The sequence below is a fragment of the Oncorhynchus masou genome, chromosome 32, assembly GCF_036934945.1.
Source record: "Oncorhynchus masou masou isolate Uvic2021 chromosome 32, UVic_Omas_1.1, whole genome shotgun sequence".
Lineage (NCBI taxonomy): Eukaryota > Metazoa > Chordata > Actinopteri > Salmoniformes > Salmonidae > Oncorhynchus > Oncorhynchus masou.
The window spans coordinates 55,698,941-55,723,491 of record NC_088243.1 but is presented as its reverse complement, the minus strand read 5'-3'; the positions used below and the strand labels follow the sequence as shown (position 1 = coordinate 55,723,491).

General features: G+C 44.1%; 1 protein-coding gene across 1 annotated transcript; it reads right to left on the bottom strand.

The window, feature by feature from the left end:
- Positions 1-15,434: 15,434 nt before the first annotated feature.
- LOC135526241 (mucin-2-like) lies at positions 15,435-24,135 on the bottom strand. Its single transcript, XM_064954425.1, has 25 exons — positions 23,904-24,135; positions 23,472-23,533; positions 23,241-23,368; positions 22,959-23,116; positions 22,652-22,828; positions 22,339-22,539; positions 22,075-22,239; positions 21,790-21,960; positions 21,492-21,695; positions 21,228-21,392; positions 20,943-21,113; positions 20,646-20,846; positions 20,383-20,547; positions 20,111-20,269; positions 19,814-19,990; positions 19,515-19,706; positions 19,168-19,311; positions 18,886-19,071; positions 18,431-18,769; positions 18,241-18,331; positions 18,046-18,119; positions 17,686-17,902; positions 16,559-17,365; positions 16,330-16,445; positions 15,435-16,139 (listed from the first exon to the last, which is right to left on the bottom strand). Exons 1-25 carry the CDS (start codon positions 24,015-24,017, stop codon positions 16,113-16,115), a joined length of 4,611 nt encoding a protein of 1,536 aa, XP_064810497.1. The 5' UTR covers positions 24,018-24,135; the 3' UTR covers positions 15,435-16,112.
- Between the last annotated feature and the right edge of the window lie 416 nt (positions 24,136-24,551).

Here is a 24,551-nt window from a genome sequence, read left to right as displayed (position 1 = left end):
GTACTTTATGATGAAAAACATGAACGAACACATGAGGACAAACAATATAGCTTAGTTATAGAAATTATGAAGTGTTTTAGTATTCTCCATGGTTGGCCCTCTTGCCTATTCTTTCAAGGTGGAAGGAGCCACAGTTATACACCTGAGTCTGCTTACTGCACAACACAATCCATCAATCAGATTGATACATGAGTGTGGAGGTGTGGGTTATATGATGTCTAATTGTTCTAAATGTTTTCAATATGGGTGACTTAAAATAGTATTTTTTGTTTTTGTACAGATGTCACACCCTAACTGCACCCACCTGTGAAGTAGAAACTGGGAATTGAGTAACTGCAGTTGACATAGCTAAGTAAATGGAACAATACTCTTATTGTAATGTGAATGGCTCTTAAAAGAGCCTTTGGTTGTGCATAGTGTAGTCTATGGTGTTCCCAGGGAACAGCACCCTCTTCAAAGAAGTAGGAGATGAAGATCTCCCGCTCACAGATTGCCTCTCTTGCTGCGTTGTTGGACCCCATCCTTGAAACATCCTGCAGAGCACCAGACTTCTCCTCTGGCACCCCTGGTGAGCTGCAGATCCCTTCCTGGTCCTCGTGTCCATCCTCATGAAGTTATGCAGGACACAGGTAGCCTTCACATGCCTGAATTCCTCCAAGAGGCAAATGGAACCACATAAAAGTACCTGCTCTATCCAGAATAGCGAACTCTCTCACTTCGAAAGTTGGGGCTGCTAACATGATCATTTTACCTTCTTCCACGGCTGTTAGCTAGCTACCTACAAATGCATTTGGACTTTTTTTACAGTGATAAATACACCACAATAGCTAGCTAATATTAATTTAGGTAGCTGATGATATTTAATTAACTTTGACCGCTATCTATGCAGGATGTAAAGTTGGCTAGATAGCTAGCTATCCAACTAGCTAGCTCATTTAGCAGCTCATTTGAGTTAGTCAACATTGTAGCTAGTTAGCTAATAATTGTTAGAGTTGCGTCAATTTGAATCTGGTATCAGCATAAATATGACAATGAGTCACCGATTGTATGCTATGTATTTTTTATTAGCTAAGCAATAAATGGTAAATGCAATTTTTGTATCTACGGGCTCTCTGTCCCACCTCACAGGGCAACAGAGAACTGACTTGTTCCTGACAAAGATATTATAATATACTCTGATGACAGAAGTAGTTCCTGCAGCCGAGCCGGCCTGTCAGAGTAGAGACTGGGCGTGGTTTAGACTCACCCAGCCTATCGTTGATTGTTGGCGCAGAGGCTGGTCCCAGCCCCCTTAGCGCTTCAGTTGATAGATGTAACTGTTGCTGTGAAGAATATCTATGCGCTCATGCTCGATACCGTTATCTCGCACCTGGCTCCTGTTATCTAACAAAAGACCGTTTGTTCTCGCAACACTACATTCTGACTGTGCCCCCCCAACTCATTGCACAGGTCCTGTCTTCATGTTATTCTGTATTTTTTCATCATGAGAAAGGCCCATGGCCCTGAAACTGTTAACAATGTTTCAAGTCAGCTATGTTGCATAACATACATACATACATACATCAACACAAGCCAACAGCAGATAATATTCAATCACATATATGGTAACGGGCTATAGTGCATAACACAGAATCCTCATATAATACAGTGTTTTTTTTACATTTTCGAAATGTATTTACTTACTTAAATAGGTTCTGCCAGCCAAGTATACAATTGGAAACAGAGCAGCAACGTTTGTTTGTCACCAGAGCGTTTTATTTAGAGCATATTACTTTTGAACTATTTATCCATTTAATAACCAGACCTTCATACAAACTTGCTATGCTGAATTCTTGACGCAAAATCGAACATGCTGCCATACTTTGCCAGCACGTCCACAAGCGAGTCACAATGGGAGGCCTAAGGGGCACTCTGCAATTTACCGCTTGCGAGTGAACATAGCAATTTCTTCTGAAGCACTTCATTGCCAGCAAGCTGATGTTCAAGCTCCTCCAGCATCAGCATGTCCTTCAGAGAAAGCACAATGTCCTCTGGCAAAACCATGTCCCCATGAGACCCATTGGTCAGTTGCATTAAGAGGTTCCTGTTTACTGTGGTATTGCAACTCTCTGATATCCTCTGACAATTTCCTCAGGTACTGAAGAATCAGCCAGTGGGAACATATGACAGTGGGCGATTTATACACTTTTGAAACCTATTCCTTTCGAATTACAAGATAAAAGCTCTATGAAAACAGTTTTAAAGATCAACATTATATAACATTTCACTTTATGTAATTTTGGAGCCCCTCACACTACAACTAAGCAGCACATGTTGCAGTTACCTTCAGACTGACGAGCAGCAGGGGCCAGTAATGAGGAGGATTGTGCTGTTTGAACTGCGTTATGTTTGAAGCAGCGTTATTTTTTACTATATTGGCTCACTCCAATATATTGGTATCACTTCATGGCGGGGGGATACATCCGAGGTGATGATTTACAGATTTACTCCCGTGTACACCTGTGTCATGGCTGGGGTCCGCCCCTATATATAGACCACATGTCCTCGACATACATTCTCTTTCATTTTCTCGGAGGATGTACATATGGTTTGAGGTACAAACTTTCTGAAGTTCGCTTGGTAAGTCACTGTTAAGCGTAATAGCTTGCATGGAAGTATACTCACTCGCTGTTTGCAGCCTGGAGCAGCTGGCCACATGGACAGCCCCTCCTCTTGAGTGTGCCACCTGCTGTATCTTCCGCCCGTGGTTTGTCGTGCTTGAGTTTCGTTAGCATTACACGACGACGCCGTGTGCATCCATTAATATATTGGTGGCTCTTGCTGCCACAAACTATATTTTCCTTACACAACTTGCAGACTGGCTTGTTCTGTTGTGAATTGCTTTAACATTCTCTGCTAATCACCCTACAGTTTTTTTTATTTTCCCTGCAGAATGTAAGAGTATTGTGGTGGGCTTCCACTACGTTGAGACATTAACTTTAGAGTTCCTTAATAATATCCTCTTGATACTACCCATCCCGGATCCGGGACCGTATTCATCGACTGACACTAATTAGCATAACGGAAATATTACTAGATAAATATTACTAGAAAATATTCCTATTCATGAAAATCACAAGTGAAATATATTGAAACACAGCTTAGCCTTTTGTTAATCACCCTGTCATCTCAGATTTTCAAAATATGCTTTACAGCCAAAGCAAGACAAGCATTTGTGTAAGTTTATCGATAGCCTAGCATAGCATTATGTCCAGCTAGCAGCAGGTAACATGGTCATGAAAATCAGAAATGTAATCAAATTAAATTGTTTACCTTTGATGAGCTTCGGATGTTTTCACTCACGTGACTCCCAGTTAGATAGCAAATGTTCCTTTTTTCCAAAAATATTATTTTTGTAGGAGAAATAGCTCCGTTTGTTCTTCACGTTTGGCTGAGAAATTGACCGGAAATTGCAGTCACGACAACGCCGAAAAATATTCAAAATTAGCTCCATAATATCGACAGAAACATGGCAAACGTTGTTTATAATCAATCCTCAAGGTGTTTTTCAAATATCTATTTGATAATATATCCACAGGGACAATTGTTTTTTCAGTAGGAGCCAAAGGAAAAATGGTTGATACCTCTGTATTTTACGCGAGAATCACTCTGGGAGCCATCAGGTGACCACTTACACAATCTAGCCGCTTACGCGTATTCTTCAACATAAAGTCGTAAAACTACGTCACAATGCTGTAGACACCTTGGAGAATACGTAGAAAAAGTAATCTGGTTGATAGCCCATTCACTGCTCAATAGGGACGCATCGGAACGCAGAGCTTTTAAAACATGAGTCACTTCCGGATTGGATTTTTCTCAGGCTTTCGCCTGCAATATCAGTTCTGTTATACTCACAGACAATATTTTTACAGTTTTGGAAACTTTTGAGTGTTTTCTATCCTAAGCTGTCAATTATATGCATATTCTAGCATCTTGTCCTGACAAAATATCCCGTTTACTTTGGGAACGTTATTTTTCCAAAAATGAAAATACTGCCCCCTAGTCACAACAGGTTTTAACGGAGTTACTTCATCATATGGTGCTGTTTTGTTTTCTACTTGGATATTAAACCGGCTAGGTAATATTGCAGTTGACGTAAACAAACCCATAAATCAAATCCATTACCTGGTTGCTGTTTTATGTCTGCCTGTTTATCCACACAAGTCTTCCCTGTTTGTTTTTTTAGAGATACTGGGTAATTTATCCCTCACCGGGTTCCTATTCCTCCAAGTAGGTCATGACAGAAACTCTCCCAGGGTTTTGAACCCCTGCTCCGTGGCCTTGCTGGCTTGGCTGAGTTTATGGCTTCCATTTGTGACAGGTGTGATGGTGGCATCCCCCCTGGAACTCCAAATACCTAGTGTATGCATTACCTGGGTTTGAGCCACGCGGAGAGGGCGTGGAGCGCCCTACTGGATGCCTGTTTTGCGTGGTGTTCTCAGAACGCCTGCACCTGGCGCGATTGGAGGCCATGCGAGAGTGGGTCGGTTAGGCTCTGGCTCATGCTGGGGACAAGCTCCCTCCTTCAGGAGTGGTGCGCCAGTGAGCTTTTAGTCTATCTACTGGGTCCAGTACTCCTCCCAGGAAGTGTGGTTGGAGCCACCGCAGGCAGAGCCCATCTGCTGACAGTCCTGGACGAGGGAAGGAGTCGGTCCGCTGGGACGGAGTGCGCATGCCCTGCGTCAGGAGGTTGATAGCTTCGATGGCGATGACAGCTGTTCCCTGTTGGCCAGTGATATGTTGTTCCTGGGTGACGATGCTGGCACTGTTCACCACCATAAGCTGGGCTACCAGGCTGACAGGCCATCAGAAACCGGCAATGGGGCTTCAGCGGTTTGAGAGGCTATGAGGGGCCTACTCACTCAGGTAGCCACTGCACTGGACATCAAACTGATGGACAGTGATGACTCTCCAGCTTTTCCCATCTCTGCTGAGTTCCGCAAAGCCTTGTAGGAGAGCTGGGCCTCTTCCAGGCGGTGCTTCCTACTTACAGCAGAAACTGGACCATAGAGTTATGTTGCGGGCGCAGAGTCACTCGGCCTCCGAGAGTACCCGACCATGGACACCATGATATCGGCCATGGTCCTGGAGTTTATAGGGCGGAACCCGCAACTGAAGCCAGGACCACCCCAGAGTCTTTGATGCGGACTTGAAAGCCACATATGGGTCCCTCTGCTCTCTTGGCCGCTGTACCAACGCAGCCATGCTGCTGCAAACCTACCTGCAGACTTTGTTGCCCCGGCTGAAGGGGGGCACAGAGGAGGTCCTCCGGCAAGCGATGGTGGTGTCTTGCCTGCGTTCCCTGCTACATAGGGATGTGGCCCGCTCCAACGGATGGGTCATGGCGCAGGTCGTTACCTCTCTAGCTGGCCCAATCCCGTCTGCCATCTGCTCTCCGGAACACATGTGCCACTCTCGCCATCACCCCAGGGCTAATGTTTGGCCCAGGGGTTAATGACATTCTGGAGCAGACCGATAAGGTTCGTAGGGACCGGGAGACCCTGAGATGGTTCATGCTGCCTCCTCAGGCCACGGGTCTAAGGCAGACGGACCGTTGCCACTCACCTGCACCCGAATGACGGTGGGGTCCCTCTCCTGCCCCTTCGCCTCGTGCTGAGGAACAACAGTGGGGAGGAGCACAGCGTGCGGTGGCGCAAAAACCTGTCAATCGTCACCGCCATAGGGATGTGCCTGGGGGACCCAGGCGCTTGGGGTGAAAATGAGACGGGCCCCAGCAGGAGGGCAAAGTGGGAGCAGTGTGTGGAGTCCTCATGGGTGTTGTCCACAATGCTCAAAGGATACCGACTCAAATTCCGGTGCTGGCCCCCATCCTTCAGGGGCCTTTGTGTCACCACGGTGGCCAACCCACTGAGGACAACCCTGCGGCTGGAGATCTCCTCACACCTGGAGACATCAGAACGGCGAGGTGGCTTCTACCGATTCTGGACCTTCGCAACCTCATTGGGTACTTGAAGGTACTGAGGTTCCACATGCTGTCCCCTGCCCTTGTGTTGCAGGCCGTGTCCAGGGACCAGTGGTTTTTGACGCTGGACCTGAGGGATGCGTACTTCAATGTTCCTGTTCATCCAGCTCATTGGCAGTACCATATTCACTACCTGAATGTGGCAGTGAATATGCTGAATTACCTGAATGATTGGCACATCTCCCACATGTAAACGACAAGAGTCATTATCTGATGCCCACCCAGATGGTTGGCTTCATTGAGGGGTTCAGAGCCCGCCACCTTGGGAATGGAGCCTATATTCCCAAGGTGGTGCAGCAGCTGTAGGACAAGTTCGAGAGGACACAGGTGGACCTGTTTGCCTCCCTGGACAATGTGCACTGCCCCTTGTGGTACTTCATGTCAGAGCCACCAGGGCCTCTGGGCTTGGATGCTATGGCACACGATTGACCAGGGCTGGAGCTTTACGCATTCCCCTGTGTTATATTATTTTTTTTTACTGCTGCTCTTTAATTACTTGTTACTTTTTTATCTCTTATTCTTATCCATATTTTTTGAAACTGCACTGTTGGTTAGGGGCTTGTAAGTAAGCATTTCACTGTAAGGTCTACCTACACCTGTTGTATTCGGCGCATGTGACTAATAAGATTTGATTTTCCCCTGATCCAGGCTTTCCCAGAGCATCATCTGATCCAGGCTGTGCTGGATAGGACCAGGATGTGGCATCTGAGCATCATCTGCTTCTGGTGCCCCATACTGTTGCACTGGTATTGAAGTGTTGCCTGAGTCATGGGGGGTGAAGTAAGTCCTCAAATAACTGCAGTCTCGCTTGGATGAGGGCTTAGCAGCCTCTACACTGAGAGGATATTTGGCCGCTATATCTGCCTGCCATGTGGGGTGGATGGATAGGCCAGTGGGGCGCAATCTCTTGGTCTTCAGGTTTATGAAGGGGGTTCGCCGCCTGCGTCCAGCTAGGACCCACTCAATGGGGCAGCAGGGTAGCCTAGTGGTTAGAGCGTTGGACTAGTGACCGGAAGGTTGCAAGTTCAAAACCCTGAGCTGACAAGGTGCAAATCTGTCATTTTGCCCTTGAACAGGCAGTTAACCCACTGTTCCTAGGCCATCATTGAAAATAAGAATTTGTTCTTAACTGACTTGCCTGGTTAAATAAAGGTAAAATAAAAAAATAAAAAAATGGTGACCTGGGATTTGGATATGGTTTTGGCAAAGCCGCCTCTTGAACCGTTGGAGTCTGCTTCCCTGATACATCTCTATGAAGGTGGCTTTCTTGGTAGAGATTACTTCCATGAAGTGGGTGGGTGTTCTGAGTGCTACCGGATGGTGTCACATCAGCTCCTGCCACACCCCCTAGAGGTCATCTGGTGTCTGGGTGACCTGCAGCTCCTCCCCCAGTACACTCTCTCTCTCCCTCCCTTTCTGTTTGTGTGTGATTGTGTGGTTGGAGACAGGTATGCTGGAGTCAGAGCAGATCACTTTCAGCAGCAACTCGTTCCATTATCAAGACCTTTACTCAGTTCTACCATTTCCACTCTGCCAGATTGTAATCTCTGCTCAATCAGTTTATGCTTCTAGCTATTATTATTATTCAAGATCCTGTTACCCTGCTGTACCTGTTTCCCTGCTTGACGCTGTTTATCCTCTTACTGTAGTTTTGCTGCCCTGACTCTGGCTTCTGTCTCCTGTTCCACATCTCACCACCCTGCTACCCTGTTCTGGACTCACCACACCACTTCTCCTTGGATTCTCCTCTGGACCTGTTTACCCTGTCCCAACCCAGCACACTTCAACCTCAGCCTCAAACATTTGGTTTCCTTCAACTCATCCAAGCTTCCCCGGATCTGCACTCCATATCTCCCTGTCCATTCATCTCTGTTTCCTCGTCTAAGTCCGCTCTTGGGTTCCCCTGTGCCACTCCGCATAACAGATGGACCCCGGTGGGAGGAGTATATCCCTCCGCCTTAACACTTCATTCCTCCTGAAGGTTCTGTCAAACAGGTATGTGAACATCCCTTTTATCCTGTCTGCTTACGGACCCCCTCGGCAGTGGTGGGGAATCTGGGCCTCCATCTGGCATGCTGTGCCCTATGAGGGCACTAGCTGCTTATGTGGAGGGGACACGGTCAGTGAGAACAACAGACCAGCTCTTTGTCTGCTATGATGAGAGTCCTGGGGGCTGGGCTATTGTGTCCACTATCTCACTGGATAGTGGACATGATCACGACAGCATACCGCCTGGCTGGCAGGCCAGTGCTAGGATCTGTGTTGGCACATTCAACACGAGGTGTGGCTGCATTCTGGGCTCTACTGAGAGGACTGCCTCTCGCTGATATCCGTGTTGCGGCCAGCTGGGCATCCTCTTGCACCTTTGCTCAGGTAAATGTGGCACCTCCCTCTGCGGTTGGTTCAGCAGTACAGGAAGTCACCTCCCCGTCCGGGGACAGTGCCAGGACCCCCCTTCCTCATTGACGGCCCCTGCGTCTCGGTCCTGCGCTGGGACTTCGCCGCTGGCTGGCCAGGTCCCTCTAGCACTGACTAATTCTGGTACGGGTATACCAATATATTGGAGTGATCCAATATAGTGAAACATAAAAGGTTACATATGTAACCACGGATATGTGAGCTGTATATGGATCACTCTAATCCTCTACAGTACTAGAGGAGCCTCAAAAATGATGTAGAGAACGTGTCACGGCCATGGGGTCTATATATAGGGCCAGACCCCAGCCGTGACACAGGTGTACACGGAGTAAATCTGTAAATCTTCACCTCGGATGTATCCCTCCGGAGTGATACCAATATATTGGAGTGATCCATATAGCTCACATAACCGTGGTTACATATGTAACCTTTGATTTGGAAGCTAGCTACTGCTGGAGGAATGAAGCGCATGCAATCTTAATCAGTCAACTGACGTGTTTCATTTGAACACATGGAGTGAACAAGACAAGTTTGTTCATGGCTAGCTAGTGGCAAACTTTCCCAGTTGAACAACGTTTCGACTGCAAGGATTCGCTTTCGACTACTTGCTAGCAAAGGTAACGAACACTTTCCATAAACGTTACATTTTCTGTCATTTCTCCTTTATTTCTATATCCTACTTGTAAAATGTTTTGAATGAAATCTAACATTGTTTCTGTTGATAATCGTTGCATGAAAGCAATACTTATCGTGAATCACACCGGTGGTAATTTGCTGACAGAATATGTTTTTTTTGTGTGAAAAGATTGTGGAGAATTCTTCCCTTTTCTCCTCCGATAATATGATGGGCAAGATCCGGTACCTTCAGGCTGGTGAGCAGCTGGCGCCTGTGACGAAGAAGACTGAGGACCTGTTCATAACAAAGTTAAGCATAGTTATTTGTCCTATACCTCTGAGTTCACAGCCAAACTATTTCAGCATTCCTTCAAAAAACACAAGATTATGCTTAAGAACTAATAATGTTATGCGATATACTTCATTACATTCAGTACATAAGAGGCCCCCCACCCCCCAGCAGAGAGTGACAAAGAGGGTCTAGAAGATACTGTGCAAATGAAATGCAGGTTGTGAAAATTAGACTTGTACTTTGTATGAACAATTCATTGCCAAGAAATGACATCTTGGATCTACTTTTTTTTTGTGTGTGGAATCAACCCTTTTTGGGGTGAATTTGGGGGTGTTTGGCGTGGGTCGTGCTGGTTGTGATCAGCGTCAGACTCATTCGGTTTGATCAAATTTAGGATTTCGCCTGGGAATGACAGCAAGCATGAAGTTTTCAGAGTACTAGTGTTAAGATTCCTTTTAATTTCAAAAACTAAATCTTACTTTCTTTTTCTCTGGTGAGACTCTGGCTCTGTTTCCAGGCTTGAATGTTTTTCTGCTCGAATCAGGCACTCATGGGCTTTCTCATATGAATCTGAAACATCCCAGAACAGGAGCTTATCTGTTCATCTGTAAATGTCTGCAAACGAGACATTTATATATTCTGTTAAAGTACTCACTCTTTGTCTTCAGTAATTGAATTGAATACACCTCCCGTGTATCAATGTCCGGCCGTTCATGTGACATCACTGCCTTCCTTAACTTCTCTTGGCTCTTGTATGGAGGACAGTAGCATTTGTCCTTGGTGCACCAGGTTTTTGAGATGACAGCTAAACTGTCATTTTCGTTCTGGAAATTAACCACATCAAACATGGTACTGTGAACTAAAAAGCAAATAAGGTTACACAATTAGATTAGTTTACACAAACATTTCACAATAGTAACATCTAATTGTAGGAGTTTAAGAAAATCCCTTCAAGTAAATAATACATTTTCTGTAATGTTTTTTACTGACAATTTACCTTAAAGAGAACGGGGAAACCAATATAAATAACATTGGTGCTTTGTATCCTACAAATGGAGTAATGGCATCCCAGCAAAGCCCTCTTCGCACGAGAGTAGAACACTCGACACACAACTTCTGAAGCACTTTTGTGGCATGAGTGAAAAGAGATTCATCTTTCAATCCAGAGAGATGGAAAATATCAAGCGGTGATGATGGCAGGGGATATGCGAAAAGGTCTGTCTTGTTCCTAAATGTTTTGTACACCGTGGCATGTTCCTCCCCCACAAGGTTTTGCACTAGGACAACCCCCTTGTTCCTCAACTGGACACAGTTATTCCCAGTGGACATCTGCATGGAGAAGTGAGTGAGCTGCATTTTTTTATACTGCTAGACCATTTGGGACTGGGCCATTGTCATGCTGCTTTTGAAGTGTTTTCTCTGCGTCTGACTGTGTTGCTCTCATTGCCTCTCTTTCTGACGGCCTCCGTATAACCTGCTCTAAAGGCTTGTTTCGCTTTCTTATCATTCTCTTTACCTGGCCAAGAAAATTCTCGAAGGGAAAGCAAGAGATATTGTCAACACCAAATGCTTGTGCTTCATGGCTGAAATGGGTTAGGCAATGTATATTATGTTTTCTTTCCCATACAGGCAGCTGCAGTGGTCCACAAACAAAACCAGGAGGTTTCCTGCATAGTCTGCTTGGTCTGCACACAAGGATACACGTAAGAAGATGGTCATGGCATCTGCAAGCAACATGAAGTTTTCATACATCACCCTTGGAATATTCCCTTTTAAACAGACAGGCCCAGTGTACAAGAGGAATGTACGGAACTCAGTTGCCTTCCAACGGTCAGACTCATTCAGTGGTTCTCTTGATTTCTGATGGGAGTGTGAGGTCAGCTGTGAAGATACATTTCTGACAACAGCTGGACCTAAACATGTTTTCAGTAGCCCTTTCTGACATAGTTATCAGTTTCCGTGTAACTCTCAAACATACCAGGAGCATGTAGTCAAGAGGAAACGGCGTCACCAAACCATTTGACAATGATCCTAAAGGTGTTGTCTCTCTGTCATCAGTCAAATCATCAAAAGTGTTGTGGTTGGACCTCGACTGTTGTTTCTGGGAAGGTCATACAATTCAGGTAGTAGACACCCATTTGACGGCATTTGTCACAGCCATAGTAGCCATTGTGACCTTTTGCATTTCTGACAAAGGTCCTGGCTGGTGCGTCACAAATAATGGCAGAGATTTGGACTTTAAGATTTTTGTCTCCAAAAAAACACCTTGAGTTTCCAGCTGCTGCATTTCCTCAAGTCATGCAAAAAATCAAGACGGTTTGGTTTCTTCTTTCAATTTGATGGCCTTTGTATAGAGGAAGGCCACCAAAATTGATTTGGAAAGACACTGACTCAGACAACCTTGTATGAACAGATGTTGTAAGGTGGGACGTTACATTAGCTAGTCTAACGTTAGTGTCTGTCAACTAACTTCCAAGTCCCTAATGTTCACCCTGAAGGTATTGAATGATTGCGTTCTGAGCCCTCTCCTGTACACCCTGTTCACCCACGACTGCGCGGCAACGCACGCCTCCAACTCAATCATCAAGTTTGCGGACGACACAACAGTGGTAGGCTTGATTACCAACAACGACGAGACGGCCTACAGGGAGTAGGTGAGGGAACCTCGGAATGTGGTGTCAGGACAATAACCTCACACTCAACGTCAACAAAACTAAGGAGATGATTGTGGACTTCAGAAAACAGCAGAGGGAACACCCCCCTATCCACATCGATGGAACAGTAGTGGAGAGGGTAGTAAGTTTTAAGTTCCTCGGCATACACATCACAGACAAACTAAATTGGTCCACTCACACAGACAGCATCGTGAAGAAGGCGCAACAGCGCCTCTTCAACCTCAGGAGGCTGAAGAAATTCGGCTTGTCACCAAAAACACTCACAAACTTCTACAGATGCACAATTGAGAGCATCCTGGCGGTCTGTATCACCGCCTGGTACGGCAACTGCTCCGCCCACAACCGTAAGGCTCTCCAGAGGGTAGTGAGGTCTGCACAACGTATCACCGGGGGCAAACTACCTGCCCTCCAGGACACCTACACCACCCGATGTTACAGGAAGGCCATAAAGATCATCAAGGACAACACCCACCCGAGCCACTGCCTGTTCACCCCGCTATCATCCAGAAGGCGAGGTGAGTACAGGTGCATCAAAGCTGGGACCGAGAGACTGAAAAACAGCTTCTATCTCAAGGCCATCAGACTGTTAAACAGCAACCACTAACATTGAGTGGCTGCTGCCAACACACTGACTCAACTCCAGCCACTTCAATAATGGGAATTGATGGGAAAGGATGTAAAATATATCACTAGCCACTTTAAACAATGCTACCTAATATAATGTTTACATACCCTACATTATTCATCTCATATGTATACGTATATACTGTACTCTATCATCTACTGCATCCTTATGTAATACATGTATCACTAGCCACTTTAACTATGCCACTTTGTTTACATACTCATCTCATATGTATATACTGTACTCGATACCATCTACTGTATCTTGCCTATGCTGCTCTGCACCATCACTCATTCATATCTTTATGTACATATTCTTTATCCCCTTACACTGTGTATAAGATATTAGTTTTGGAATTGTTAGTTAGATTACTTGTTGGTTATTACTGCATTGTCGGAACTGGAAGCACAAGCATTTCGCTACACTCACATTAACATCTGCTAACCATGTGTATGTGACAAATAAAATTTGATTTGATTTGATTTGGTGATTGACACATGACCGTTCCTAGTATCCCTGTTAACATTAACCTTAGCCATACTGTTTGTCATGATATAACATATAAAAAAACTTAAACGTACTTTTAATAACTCAACTCTCAATTTTTAGGTAACATCAACTCACCTTGGCTTTATACTGAGACCACAGAGACACCGACTGGGCTTTAATAGAGACAGATGCGTAAGCAAGGTGATCCAGATAAGCTGTTCCCTCCAGAGGATTCCACAGGACAATGTTTATATGTGTACCACACGGACCACACAGCCATTATGACACGCCTTTTAATGGTTATTCGCAAACCAGAGTGTAAGAACACCTTTTCAATGGTGATTCATGAACTTTTGAGAATTTGGGTGCAGGTCTGCAATGGAAGACAATCTCTGAAATATGTATCGGAACGACTAAGGCTTTACATGAATTTCACATTAAGTCGTACGGTGTTTGCACTTCTATATTCGTGGAATCAAGCAGTAAAGGTACTCATCCCAACTAAAAACAACACCGTCATTCTCGAAAGGTTACGAATCACCATTAAAAGGCATCCTTTACCTGCTGTGTGCTACCACTTATCCCCATTTGAATGTCATGATTGGTACAACCTTTTGGACAATTTAATGGGGTGTTAGCTTGAATTTGTGGATTCTTTAACTTGTTCCTCAGGCTCAGGTATGACAACTAGAATTAAACATTTTAGAGATAGTGAGGGAGGGCAGGAGAGGACAGCTCAGTATATGATATGATTTTTCATCGATAGGTGTTGCTTTGTTGTTCAAGCAGGTTCTAACCATAAGTACAAATCACAAACTGAATTGGTTTGCAAAGTGTTAAATCAATACTACATATTGTGTATACGATTACCTGTCATCTTAACATTTCTTAGAATATAATGTTGGGGAGGAGGGTGAAATTCATACGTAAAACAATTGTGATGAAAGTCTACGGATCTTTAATTGTGGTATTTCTTCGACAGGACTTCTCTCTGCTGTCTGGATCCTGAACGATGTTGACAACACTCAACCTCACTCCACTAGCTCATGCGCCCCACAACATTAGACATGAAGCCTTCCTGTCCATCCTCAATACCTTAAGCAATAGACACACAATGATATCCCCATAGACATGTAGGGTGGTTTGTGCCCATATTCAGTTTAAATGCATTCCCTGGTTGGCATGAATCTTCAGTTAGAACATTTTACTGACTCATCTCTGATCAAGATATTCCACGAACGATTGAAAGAAATTGATCTTTTTTAAAACTTGTTGAGAACATCGTTTATAGTTTCCATTAGGAAATGTTATGGAAGACTTCACAGAAAATATTGCCTTGGGGCTTCTTAAGTCTAGAGCCTGCATTGTTTGTAAGTCTAACATCTATTGTAAATACATTACGTTTCAGTTTTGTGCTAAAGGTTGTCACACAAGACCATGTTAAAGGCAGTATTGTTAACTTATACCTAATCTTAATGTGTGTATTGTTGTAGAATAAAGATGCATTTCCTGTCTTTTTTTGTTCTATATTCACAAACTCACCTTCACAATGCCCAAGATTAGTGAATGGGTTAAAAGTAAGTATAAGAAAAAGCAAAAGTAGTGGAACTTGCCATTACATTGAAATTGCATTATGCGATGACAAAATGTGGAACTTCAATGGCCATTTTCCAGAAAATGCTGAATGGTGCAGTTCAACTGTCAAATCTGTGTGGTTTATATACATCTATATATAAAAAAAATGTTTTCAGCAACATTACTTATTCAATTTATGAAAAGGTGTTACAGCAGGTCGCACGCACGGGTCCGCATATCGTCATGCCGAAGTTCCTCCACTGAAGGGCAGACCTCCACCTAGCATAGCGGCTTGCCGCTCAAGAAACGCTAGTGGATGGATGAGCAATTGCTGACCATCTTGTAGATGGTCTGCTGCCAGAGGCTCGACCGCGGCAAGCCGCTAATGGCGTGCCACCCAAATAAAACACTGGCGGACCGACAGGTCATTGTTAGCTGGGTAGGCGCTGAGAGCTTGTGCCAATAATGCAGGTAACTCCTTCGCTGAGAAATCTTTCAGCCCCAGGAACTGCTCCGCAGCAATCACAATGATTTATATTTTCCTAGGCTTCTCTCCACCTTGGCAGTGCCATTAATTACCACAGCTATAAATGCCACAAAGTCCCTTCTGGAAAGAAATTCATCAAAGTGCTGAAGAAGACTCCCAAGACCAGAAAGAGAAAGTACTTGAAGACAAGTTTTTGGCACCTCAAACCCACTAACAAAATGGACACAAACACAAACTGTGGAAAAATGGCTTTATTTTGTGAAAAAGATACAGTAAACACATCTGACCATGAAACTTAAAAAAAATCTATTTTCCTCATAGTATCTATCAAATATTTCCATATTATGCATTTATTACAAGGGTGTAAATGGTTAAAAAATGGCTCTGGGCTTCATTACTGTATTGAGGTTCCTCTGATCATTCGCTCCACTTAGGACTGGCCTTATCCACCATGTGAGGCAAAGCAGCAGAAGCTGTCGTAAACGTAACATTTCATTAACAAAATCATTCCGTTTTTTTCGCTGTCACAAGGACATGCAAGAAAACACCATAATTAAAATGTACAGTAACATAAAAACAGCTGCGGCGCATCACATAGTATGCCATCTTCAAATAGGAAAACAGTTAGAACCTGTACAGGACATGCAGTTACAGTTTAAAAAAAAAAAATTGATAAAACAAATAGGCAAAAAAAAAACACTGTTTCAACTTTAGCAAAACGGGAAGAGTTAATTCGTTACAGTATACAATGTAATAAAAAATAGAACAAATCCCCAGTTGATCTGGTCCAGGGAGACCATCCTGTGGACAGACAGTCTTTACCCGTTGTTGCTGCACTGCCATGTAGGTAGAATGGATCCAGGTCCACATACACTTGAGAGGCCCCTTTTAGATGGTCTTCATCTCCAAAGGCCTTACTTACTCTTAGATGATTTCTTTTTCTGAGGAGAGAATAAAACACAAAACATTTACAGCCTTTATTCTTTGGCCAGGTATAGATAGGTATGAGAGCTGAGGCATGCAGTGAGTAGTATAAGCACGCTGGAATGCGAGGTCAAGAAAAAGCACGTATGTCAATGTCTAGCTATAACTTCTGCGCCTTGATGATGAAGATGAGGTAAACTTCCTTACCTTTTTAGGTGGGGTCTCTGTGGGTGCTGGAGGGTGCTGTACAGGGATGGAGTCTTGGGCAGGTGTGGCTGGCATCTCAGACACTGCAGTCTTTGAGAGTTTCAGCTTTTTAATCTCTGTAGAGTTTTTATTTATATAAACGTTATTACACAATCATTTTCAGTATAGACTAATATACAATATTTTTTTTTCATTTTCTGAAACAAGGTTTTTAGAGGAAGTCACTCACTTTTCTTCTCTGTTGGAGAATCAGGTGTTGATGTGGTGGATGGAGGTGGTGGTTCCTTGTCAACACAGTTCTCATTCGTTTTCTTCTTCTTATCCTTTTCCAGTTCCATCTTAGTCTCATTCTCCTTTCTTATCTCCTCCTGTTTCTTCTTCGTTCCCTTCTCCTTTTTTGCACCATTCTCCTTAGTCGTCCTCTTCTTTTCCTTCCCTGGTTCCTTCTCTTCTACAGTCTCATTGTTCTTTTCATCCGTCTTCTCTTCGCCGGTTTCCCTTTTCTTCTTTTGAGGTTGTGGTGAATTGTCATCTGTTTTAGTCTCATTGTTCTTATTTTTCCTCTTCCTCTTCCTTTTGTTGGCTGACGATTTTCCATTAGGTGTTGGGGTAGGAGGCGTGGTGGGTGGCTGTTTGTCTGCCACAGTCGTAAGGTTGGCAGTATTAGTGTTGATCTCTGCTTGGCCTTCAGGGAATGGGGTGGGGGGTGTTTTGACTGATGGGGTGGGAGGTGTTTTGACTGATGGGGTGGGAGGTGTTTTGACTGATGGGGTGGGAGGTGCTGCCTTCTTAGCCTGACTGGACTTGGCTTTAGCAGATGTCTTGGTCTTCACATTCCCATCTTCCTTCTCTGCTGTAGTCTTGACCTTTTCAGCAGCACGAGACTTTCCCACTGCAGCGCCAGCCTTGGGTTTAGGTGTCTTCGATGCAGCTTTAGCCCTGGGCTTCGTCGGCGCTCTTATTTTCTTCGCTGCTGAGGCAGGGGCAGGTGGAGCGTTCAGCGCAGTGATGGCGTCCATTTTGGCGATGTTTGTGTCTGTGGACAGAGGTGGGTAGACAGTAAATAAACAACATGACTAGCTTGGAGACCTACTCTGAACTATCAACTGTCAACACCTGTACTTTATATAAAAGATGTCATACAGTTCTGTTTATATCGACTCACAAAGTTACTCCATAATTAAGTTATTAAAGGGTGATGCTGTGTGTCTTCTGGCTGTTATGATGCTTTTGGATCCTCCCCCGCTCTCTGACTCATAACACCTCTCTGTCCACTCATCTTCCTCCTGCTCCCTTCCCCCTTTCACCTGACCCTCACTCGCCCTCCTCCTTTTCCACAGTTTTTCCCTCTCTTGCCTGATAGTTCCAGTGCCAGTCTCTTCCACTTCTCCACGTCCAGATCGGAGTCAGAGTCCGAGCCAGAGTCGTCTCCCCCTGTAGGAGGAGGACCAAGAACGGTCAGAGGCAGAGCAGCCATGACAGTCTCAGGGGAGGGCTTCTTCCTTTTGCCTTTAACGGGGGTGTTCCCTGGTTTGTCTTCACCTCTTTTCCTCTTGGCTGATGGAGCTGAGGCCTGAAACAAGGGTTGGTAAGAAGAATTCCGTTATGCAGAATGATCTAGCTCACAAGCACTTAGAGAATATGGTTCCCAATGACGATATACGGATGAGAAAATAAGTCAGTGCAATTTAATACACAGAGAGTTAGTATCTGTACTTGTGCTTTCTTCGATGAGGTTGCTTTCTTGTCTTTTGCAGCCACCTTCTTTCCTTTATTTGTGGCTGGAGCAACTACATACAATAAAAAAAGAGACATAAAACATACAGTAATGAAGACCATCAATGCAGAACACACATCGGGCCACATTGAGGAATTTGCAACAAAATCCTGCACCATGACACCAGTACATACCAGCAGGTGTTGCTGTAACAGCTGTAGTTTCCTCAACGGAGTAGTCTCCACTACGGACACTCTTCTTCTCAATGGCTTTTGCTGTGGGTGACTGGTGAAGGAATATCAAAAGGTTAGAATGAGGTTAATCACCACATACATCTCATAGCATAGCTCCTGGTTTGAACAGGAAGAGGTATATTGATCTTACAGTAAGACTGTTCAGCAGTAGGAGCAGGTCCTTAGAAGCAGATGTATTTCCCTTTCCCCCACTCTGGGCCTTCTTAGCTGAAGCAGGGGTCTTAAGTTGAACCTCAGCATGCTTTGCTGGGGCTTCATCTGGGATGTCTGATGGTGAGTCATTGCTGTCATTGGACGACTCTGGTGCTGTACTTGTAGGTGTGACAGTGGGTGTTGCCTGGGACTTGCTTGGGGTAGCAGCAACCACGGGCTTAGCTGGAGTAGCGGGAGTGGCTTTCGTCTTGGCTTTTGATGTTGCTTTCAGTTTCGCTTGTTTCGCTGGTGTAGTTTGTTGTTTTGAGGTTGTTATCTGCAGCAGTGTGAAGATGAATAAAATGAGACCCTAACGTCCATAGACAGTACAGAGGAAAATATTAGGGACATACTATTATGTATACCAGCAACATATTCACTTTTAAAACTCACCGTTGCTGGACTGTCCTCTTCGCTGTCTGATGACGAATCAATGCAGTCACTGGACTCCTTTCTAGCTGGGGTCTTGCTTGGAGTGGCAGCGAACATTGGTTTAACTGGGGTACTCGGAAGGGCTTTCGTCCTTGCTGTTGGTTTCGATTGCTTCACTGGTGTATCTTTCGGTCTTGCCGCTGTTGTCTGAATCAGTGTTAAGACAGACATTTATGATGAAATATCTGAACAAAACCTACAGATTATTCCATACTCTACAGGAATAGACTAATACCAACTCACTGTTGCTGAAACACTGCTGTCACTAGATGACCCTGGTTTTGTAGTCTTGGCGGTGACAGTGGCTGTTGCCTTAGGCTTGCTTGGAGTGGCAACAGTCACTGCTTTAGCTGGGTTAGCAGGAGGGGCTGTTGTCACGGCTGTTTTCTGAATCAATGGAATATAAAGAAAAATATTTAACCCAGTGTTTCATTTCAACAGTCCTCCTATTGCTGGAATCACTGGTATGGCTTTTGGTGTTGAGATTGTGGTCCACAACAGTGTGACGATGATGAAAAAGATATCATTCATAAATATATAAAGGATAGATTATTATACAGCCAGAATCTGATTAACTCTTTAAAACTCACCGGTGCCGGACCCTCTTCTTCACTGTCTGATGACAAATCAATGCGGTCACTGGACTCCTTACTAGCTGGGGTTTTGCTTAGAGTGGCAGCAACCACTGGTTTAAGTGGGGTAGCCGGAGGGGCTTTCGTCCTGGCTGTTGATGTTGGTTTTGTTTGCTTCCCCGTTGTAGCTGTCGGTGTTACAGCTGTTGTCTGAATCATTGTGAAGACAGATACAACGGTGAAGAAATATGTAAAGAAAACGAATGATAAAGATTATTTCAAACTACACAGGGATATATGAACTCTTCAAAACTTACCACCGATGGAACCTGCTCTTCACTGTCTGACGAATCACTGCTGTCACTAGATGACTCTGCTGTTATAGTCTTGGCTGTGACAGTGGCTGTTGCCGTGGCCTTGCATGGAGGGGCAACAGTCGCTGCTCTAGCCGGGGTAGCATTATTAGCGGGTTTCGCCGGTGTTGTGGCTGCTTCCTGAATCCGTTTGATATGAAGATAATATTCAACCCGTTGTTTCATTTGAGAGGGTAAGAAAATATAAGATCATTCTACAGGAATAAAATAAATGTTTTAGTAAAGAAAGAAAAAACTCACCGTTGCTGGACTGTCCTCTTCGCTGTCTGATGACGAATCAATGCAGTCACTGGACTCCTTACTAGCTGGGGTCTTGCTTAGAGTGGCAGCGACCACCGGTTTAACTGAGGTACCCAGAGGGGCTTTCGTCTTGGCTGTTGATGTTGCTGTCTGTGTTTTCTAAATTGTGTAATATAAAGAAAATGTTCAAACCGGTGTTTATCATGCGAAATATAAACCGACACTTATACAGAAATGATTTGGGTGATTTCAAGTCTTTAAAAAAAACTCACCACTGTTGGACCTTCCTCTTCACTTTCTGATGATGAATCACAGCTGTCACTGGAAGCCTCTGGCGCTGTAGTCTTCGACTTGGTTGTTGGCTTGGCCGTTGACGTTGTTTTACTAATTGGTGTTACCGGTTTTGCAGGTGTTGCTTTTGGTGTTGTGGGTGTTTTCTAAATTGGTGTAAAAAAGAGTCAAATATAAAATGTAATTCGGGGTCTCATTTCTGAATGTAATATATCATGTATCCACACTCCAGAGGTAAACTCACCACCGCGGGACTCTCCTCATCGCTATCTGATTCACTACTGCAACTGGATGAGTCGGGTGCTGTAAATGTAGCAGTTGTTGTAGCCGTAGCCTTGCTTGGAGTGGCAACAACAACTGCTTTAGTTGGAGTAGCTTTCGTCTTGGCTGTTGATGTTGCTTTCTGCTGCACCACTGGTGTAGCTTTCGGAGTGGCAGCTGTTGTCTTGAATCAGTGTTAAGACAGATATTTATGATGAAATATCTGAAGAGAACATACAGATTATTCCATACTCTACAGACAAAGACTAATACAACTCACTGTTGCTGGACCCTCCCCGTTGCTGCCTGATGACGAATCAATGCTATCACTGGACTCCTTACTAGCCGAGGTCTTATTTGGGGTAGCAGCAACCACTGGTTTAACTGGGGTGGCTTTCATCTTGGCTGTTGGTGTTGCTGTCTGTTGCTTCACTGGCGCTGTCTGTGTTTTCTAAATTGTGTAATACAAAGAAAATGTTCAAACCGGTGTTTATCATGCGAAATATAAACCGACACTTATACAGAAATGATTTGGGTGATTTCAAGTCTTTAAAAAAAAACTCACCACTGTTGGACCTTCCTCTTCACTTTCTGATGATGAATCACAGCTGTCACTGGAAGCCTCTGGCGCTGTAGTCTTCGACTTGGTTGTTGGCTTGGCCGTTGACGTTGTTTTACTAATTGGTGTTACCGGTTTTGCAGGTGTTGCTTTTGGTGTTGTGGGTGTTTTCTAAATTGGTGTAAAAAAAGAGGCAAATATAAAATGTAATTCAGGGTCTCATTTCTGAATGTAATATATCATGTATCCACATTCCAGAGGTAAACTCACCGCCGCGGGACTCTCCTCATCGCTATCTGACGATTCACTACTGCAACTGGATGAGTCGGATGCTGTAAATGTAGCAGTTGTTGTAGCCGTAGCCTTGCTTGGAGTGGCAACAACAACTGCTTTAGTTGGAGTAGCTTTCGTCTTGGCTGTTGATGTTGCTTTCTGTTGCACCACTGGTGTAGCTTTCGGAGTGGCAGCTGTTGTCTTGAATCAGTGTTAAGACAGATATTTATGATGAAATATCTGAAGGGAACATAGATTATTCCATACTCTACAGAAAAAGACTAATACAACTCACTGTTGCTGGACCCTCCCCGTTGCTGCCTGATGACGAATCAATGCTATCACTGGACTCCTTACTAGCCGAGGTCTTATTTGGGGTAGCAGCAACCACTGGTTTAAATGGGGTAGCTTTCATCTTGGCTGTTGGTGTTGCTGTCTGTTGCTTCACTGGCGCTGTCTGTGTTTTCTAAATTGTGTAATATAAAGAAAATGTTCAAACCGGTGTTTATCATGCGAAATATAAACCGACACTTATACAGAAATGATTTGGGTGATTTCAAGTCTTTAAAAAAAAACTCACCACTGTTGGACCTTCCTCTTCACTTTCTGATGATGAATCACAGCTGTCACTGGAAGCCTCTGGCGCTGTAGTCTTCGACTTGGTTGTTGGCTTGGCCGTTGACGTTGTTTTACTAATTGGTGTTACCGGTTTTGCAGGTGTTGCTTTTGGTGTTGTGGGTGTTTTCTAAATTGGTGTAAAAAAAGAGGCAAATATAAAATGTAATTCAGGGTCTCATTTCTGAATGTAATATATCATGTATCCACATTCCAGAGGTAAACTCACCGCCGCGGGACTCTCCTCATCGCTATCTGACGATTCACTACTGCAACTGGATGAGTCGGATGCTGTAAATGTAGCAGTTGTTGTTGCCTTGGCCTTGCTTGGAGTGGCAACAACAACTGCTTTAGTTGGGGTGGCTTTCGTCTTGGCTGTTGATGTTGGTTTACTGGTTGGCGTCCCTGGTGCTGGCGCCAAGGGTGTTTTCTGAATCAATGTTGAGACAATTAGAGATGTGACACAATCTTTACACAAAGGGTTTTATCTGTGAATGTAGAGAAAGGTTTAGAATATTCTGCAAAGGAATAGATTAACTCACCACTGTTGTTGCCTCTTTCCTGTCTGACGACGTATCAGTGGTATTGCTGGAGGCCCCAGATTTAGGCGTGGAAGTGGTTGATAACTTGGCTTTGGTTGGGGTCGATGGTGTAACCTCTGACACGGCCTTGATCTTTGCAGCTGGAACATGATTGGCTTTGGGCGTAGCAGGGCTTTTCTGTAAACAGCAGAGGAGAGGAAGAGAAGAATCCATCAGTAACAACAGGGAGAAGAAGAGCTTATATTGGATTTGTAATCATGTCACTCTATTGGTGTTCACCAGTACGTTTACATCTGTGCTTGCTTACTTGTGGCGGTGTCTCCTCACTCTCAGAGTCCTCTGAGCTGTCTGTCCCAGAGATCTCCTCCACTACTATCCCCTTCCCTCCAAGAGTCGTCTGCAATGCAGTCTTGGCCTTAGTTGGGCTGGCCTTAGCTGAGCTCTGAGGCTTTGGGGTCTGGGAGGCTGGAAAGACAAGAGCAAGGAACAAGACATGCATGATATTCAGATTTAAACCACAACCAAACAACTCATTTCTTGGTTGTTGTCTACATTGGTCACCTACACGTTTACTGAAAAAAGCCTTTACCTTTAACAGGTGTTGTTTCTTCCTCTGCTGAACTCGAGCTCTCTGTGCTGCTTTCAGGGTCTGCTTGACGGTTATTTTTTAACTCAGAAGAATCCGGTTCTGTTCCAGTCTTTGTACTCTTGGAAGCACTGAAGAACACAGTTGAACGTCAAAATCAACCCAAAGCTAATCAGTTAATCAGACAAAAATAATGGCCTGTATTTTGAGAAAACCTATAGGCTAGCTACTCACTCTCCAAACCATTTATTGTAGATGTCCAGTAGTGAAGTTGACAAGGCTTCTGGTTCTCCGCACTAGACAAAATATTAAGAGAAACAAAATCAGACAAAGGGAAATCTAGCTAGCTACATAACTAACACAAGACATTCTACACAGCAAAGTTCAATTTATTAGTGTAGTCTCCAAGTATAGTCTACAGTCTCAACCAAGAGGTCTGGGCCTCCATGGCACTGGCACAGTAGTGCAGGGCCCATAGGTAGACTCTTGTTCAAGCGCGCTCTGGCTGTTCGATAACTACACTGTTACAACTATGTTATTTCATTGTAACAACGACACCGTTATGGAAGTACAAATCTGCAACAAAATATCGCGAAGTTTCCCTTAATGGAGTGATAACGTTACATGTTACAATGTATGACGCATGAAACAGATAGATATAGCGACCTTCACATGCTTTTTGAGTTCTTCTGCAGCTTTCTGGAAGCCGTTTTCCTTCAAATGTCGATAGATCAAATGGGTCAATTGATGACTTGACCCATGCTTCTTCTTTTGAGACATATTCCGACGTTAACACAAACACAACAACTAAATAACAGAAAGTATAACGAATTGAATAAACTTGGCCACATCAGTTTGCACGCTTTGGTTTTTCACATCGTGCATGGTAAGCGTTTTAACTTTGACCCTTGCCTGTATTTCCGGCGAAGTCGTTGTGCATAATGGGAATTGTAGTGCGGTGTCAACTACTCTACTCACTCTATATTCCTAGACGAGTCCACCTAGCGGCCTACGTATGATAAGGCTGATCTTTTACAATAAAAATGATCCCTCTACTGTTAGTTTTTTTATCACTTTGGTGCATTTTTCACAAGTATGTGGTACATTTTAAGCACACAAATCTTAACAGATGATCAAAATGGCTTGTGTTTCAAAAATCACATTTTCATTTGACTGAGTACAACAAACAAATCCAAACATTGTTCACTGCACCAAATCACTCTTTCAATTTGGATACAAATATATGCTTTTCAAAATGCATTATTCACTTAACTTTTGATATGATTTGTCATTGGTTAACAATACAATTAACTA

What these genes read in the sequence shown, in the direction of transcription:
- LOC135526241 (XM_064954425.1), bottom strand. Translation starts at nt 24,017, where the DNA reads ATGTCTCAAAAGAAGAAGCATGGGTCAAGTCATCAATTGACCCATTTG. An exon ending in AAGAGCAGGTTCCATCGGTG is followed by an intron (nt 19,707 to 19,813) that starts GTAAGTTTTGAA and finishes ACAATGATTCAG; the next exon opens with ACAACAGCTGTAACACCGAC. An exon ending in ACAGCAGTGTTTCAGCAACA is followed by an intron (nt 19,072 to 19,167) that starts GTGAGTTGGTAT and finishes ACACTGATTCAG; the next exon opens with ACAACAGCGGCAAGACCGAA.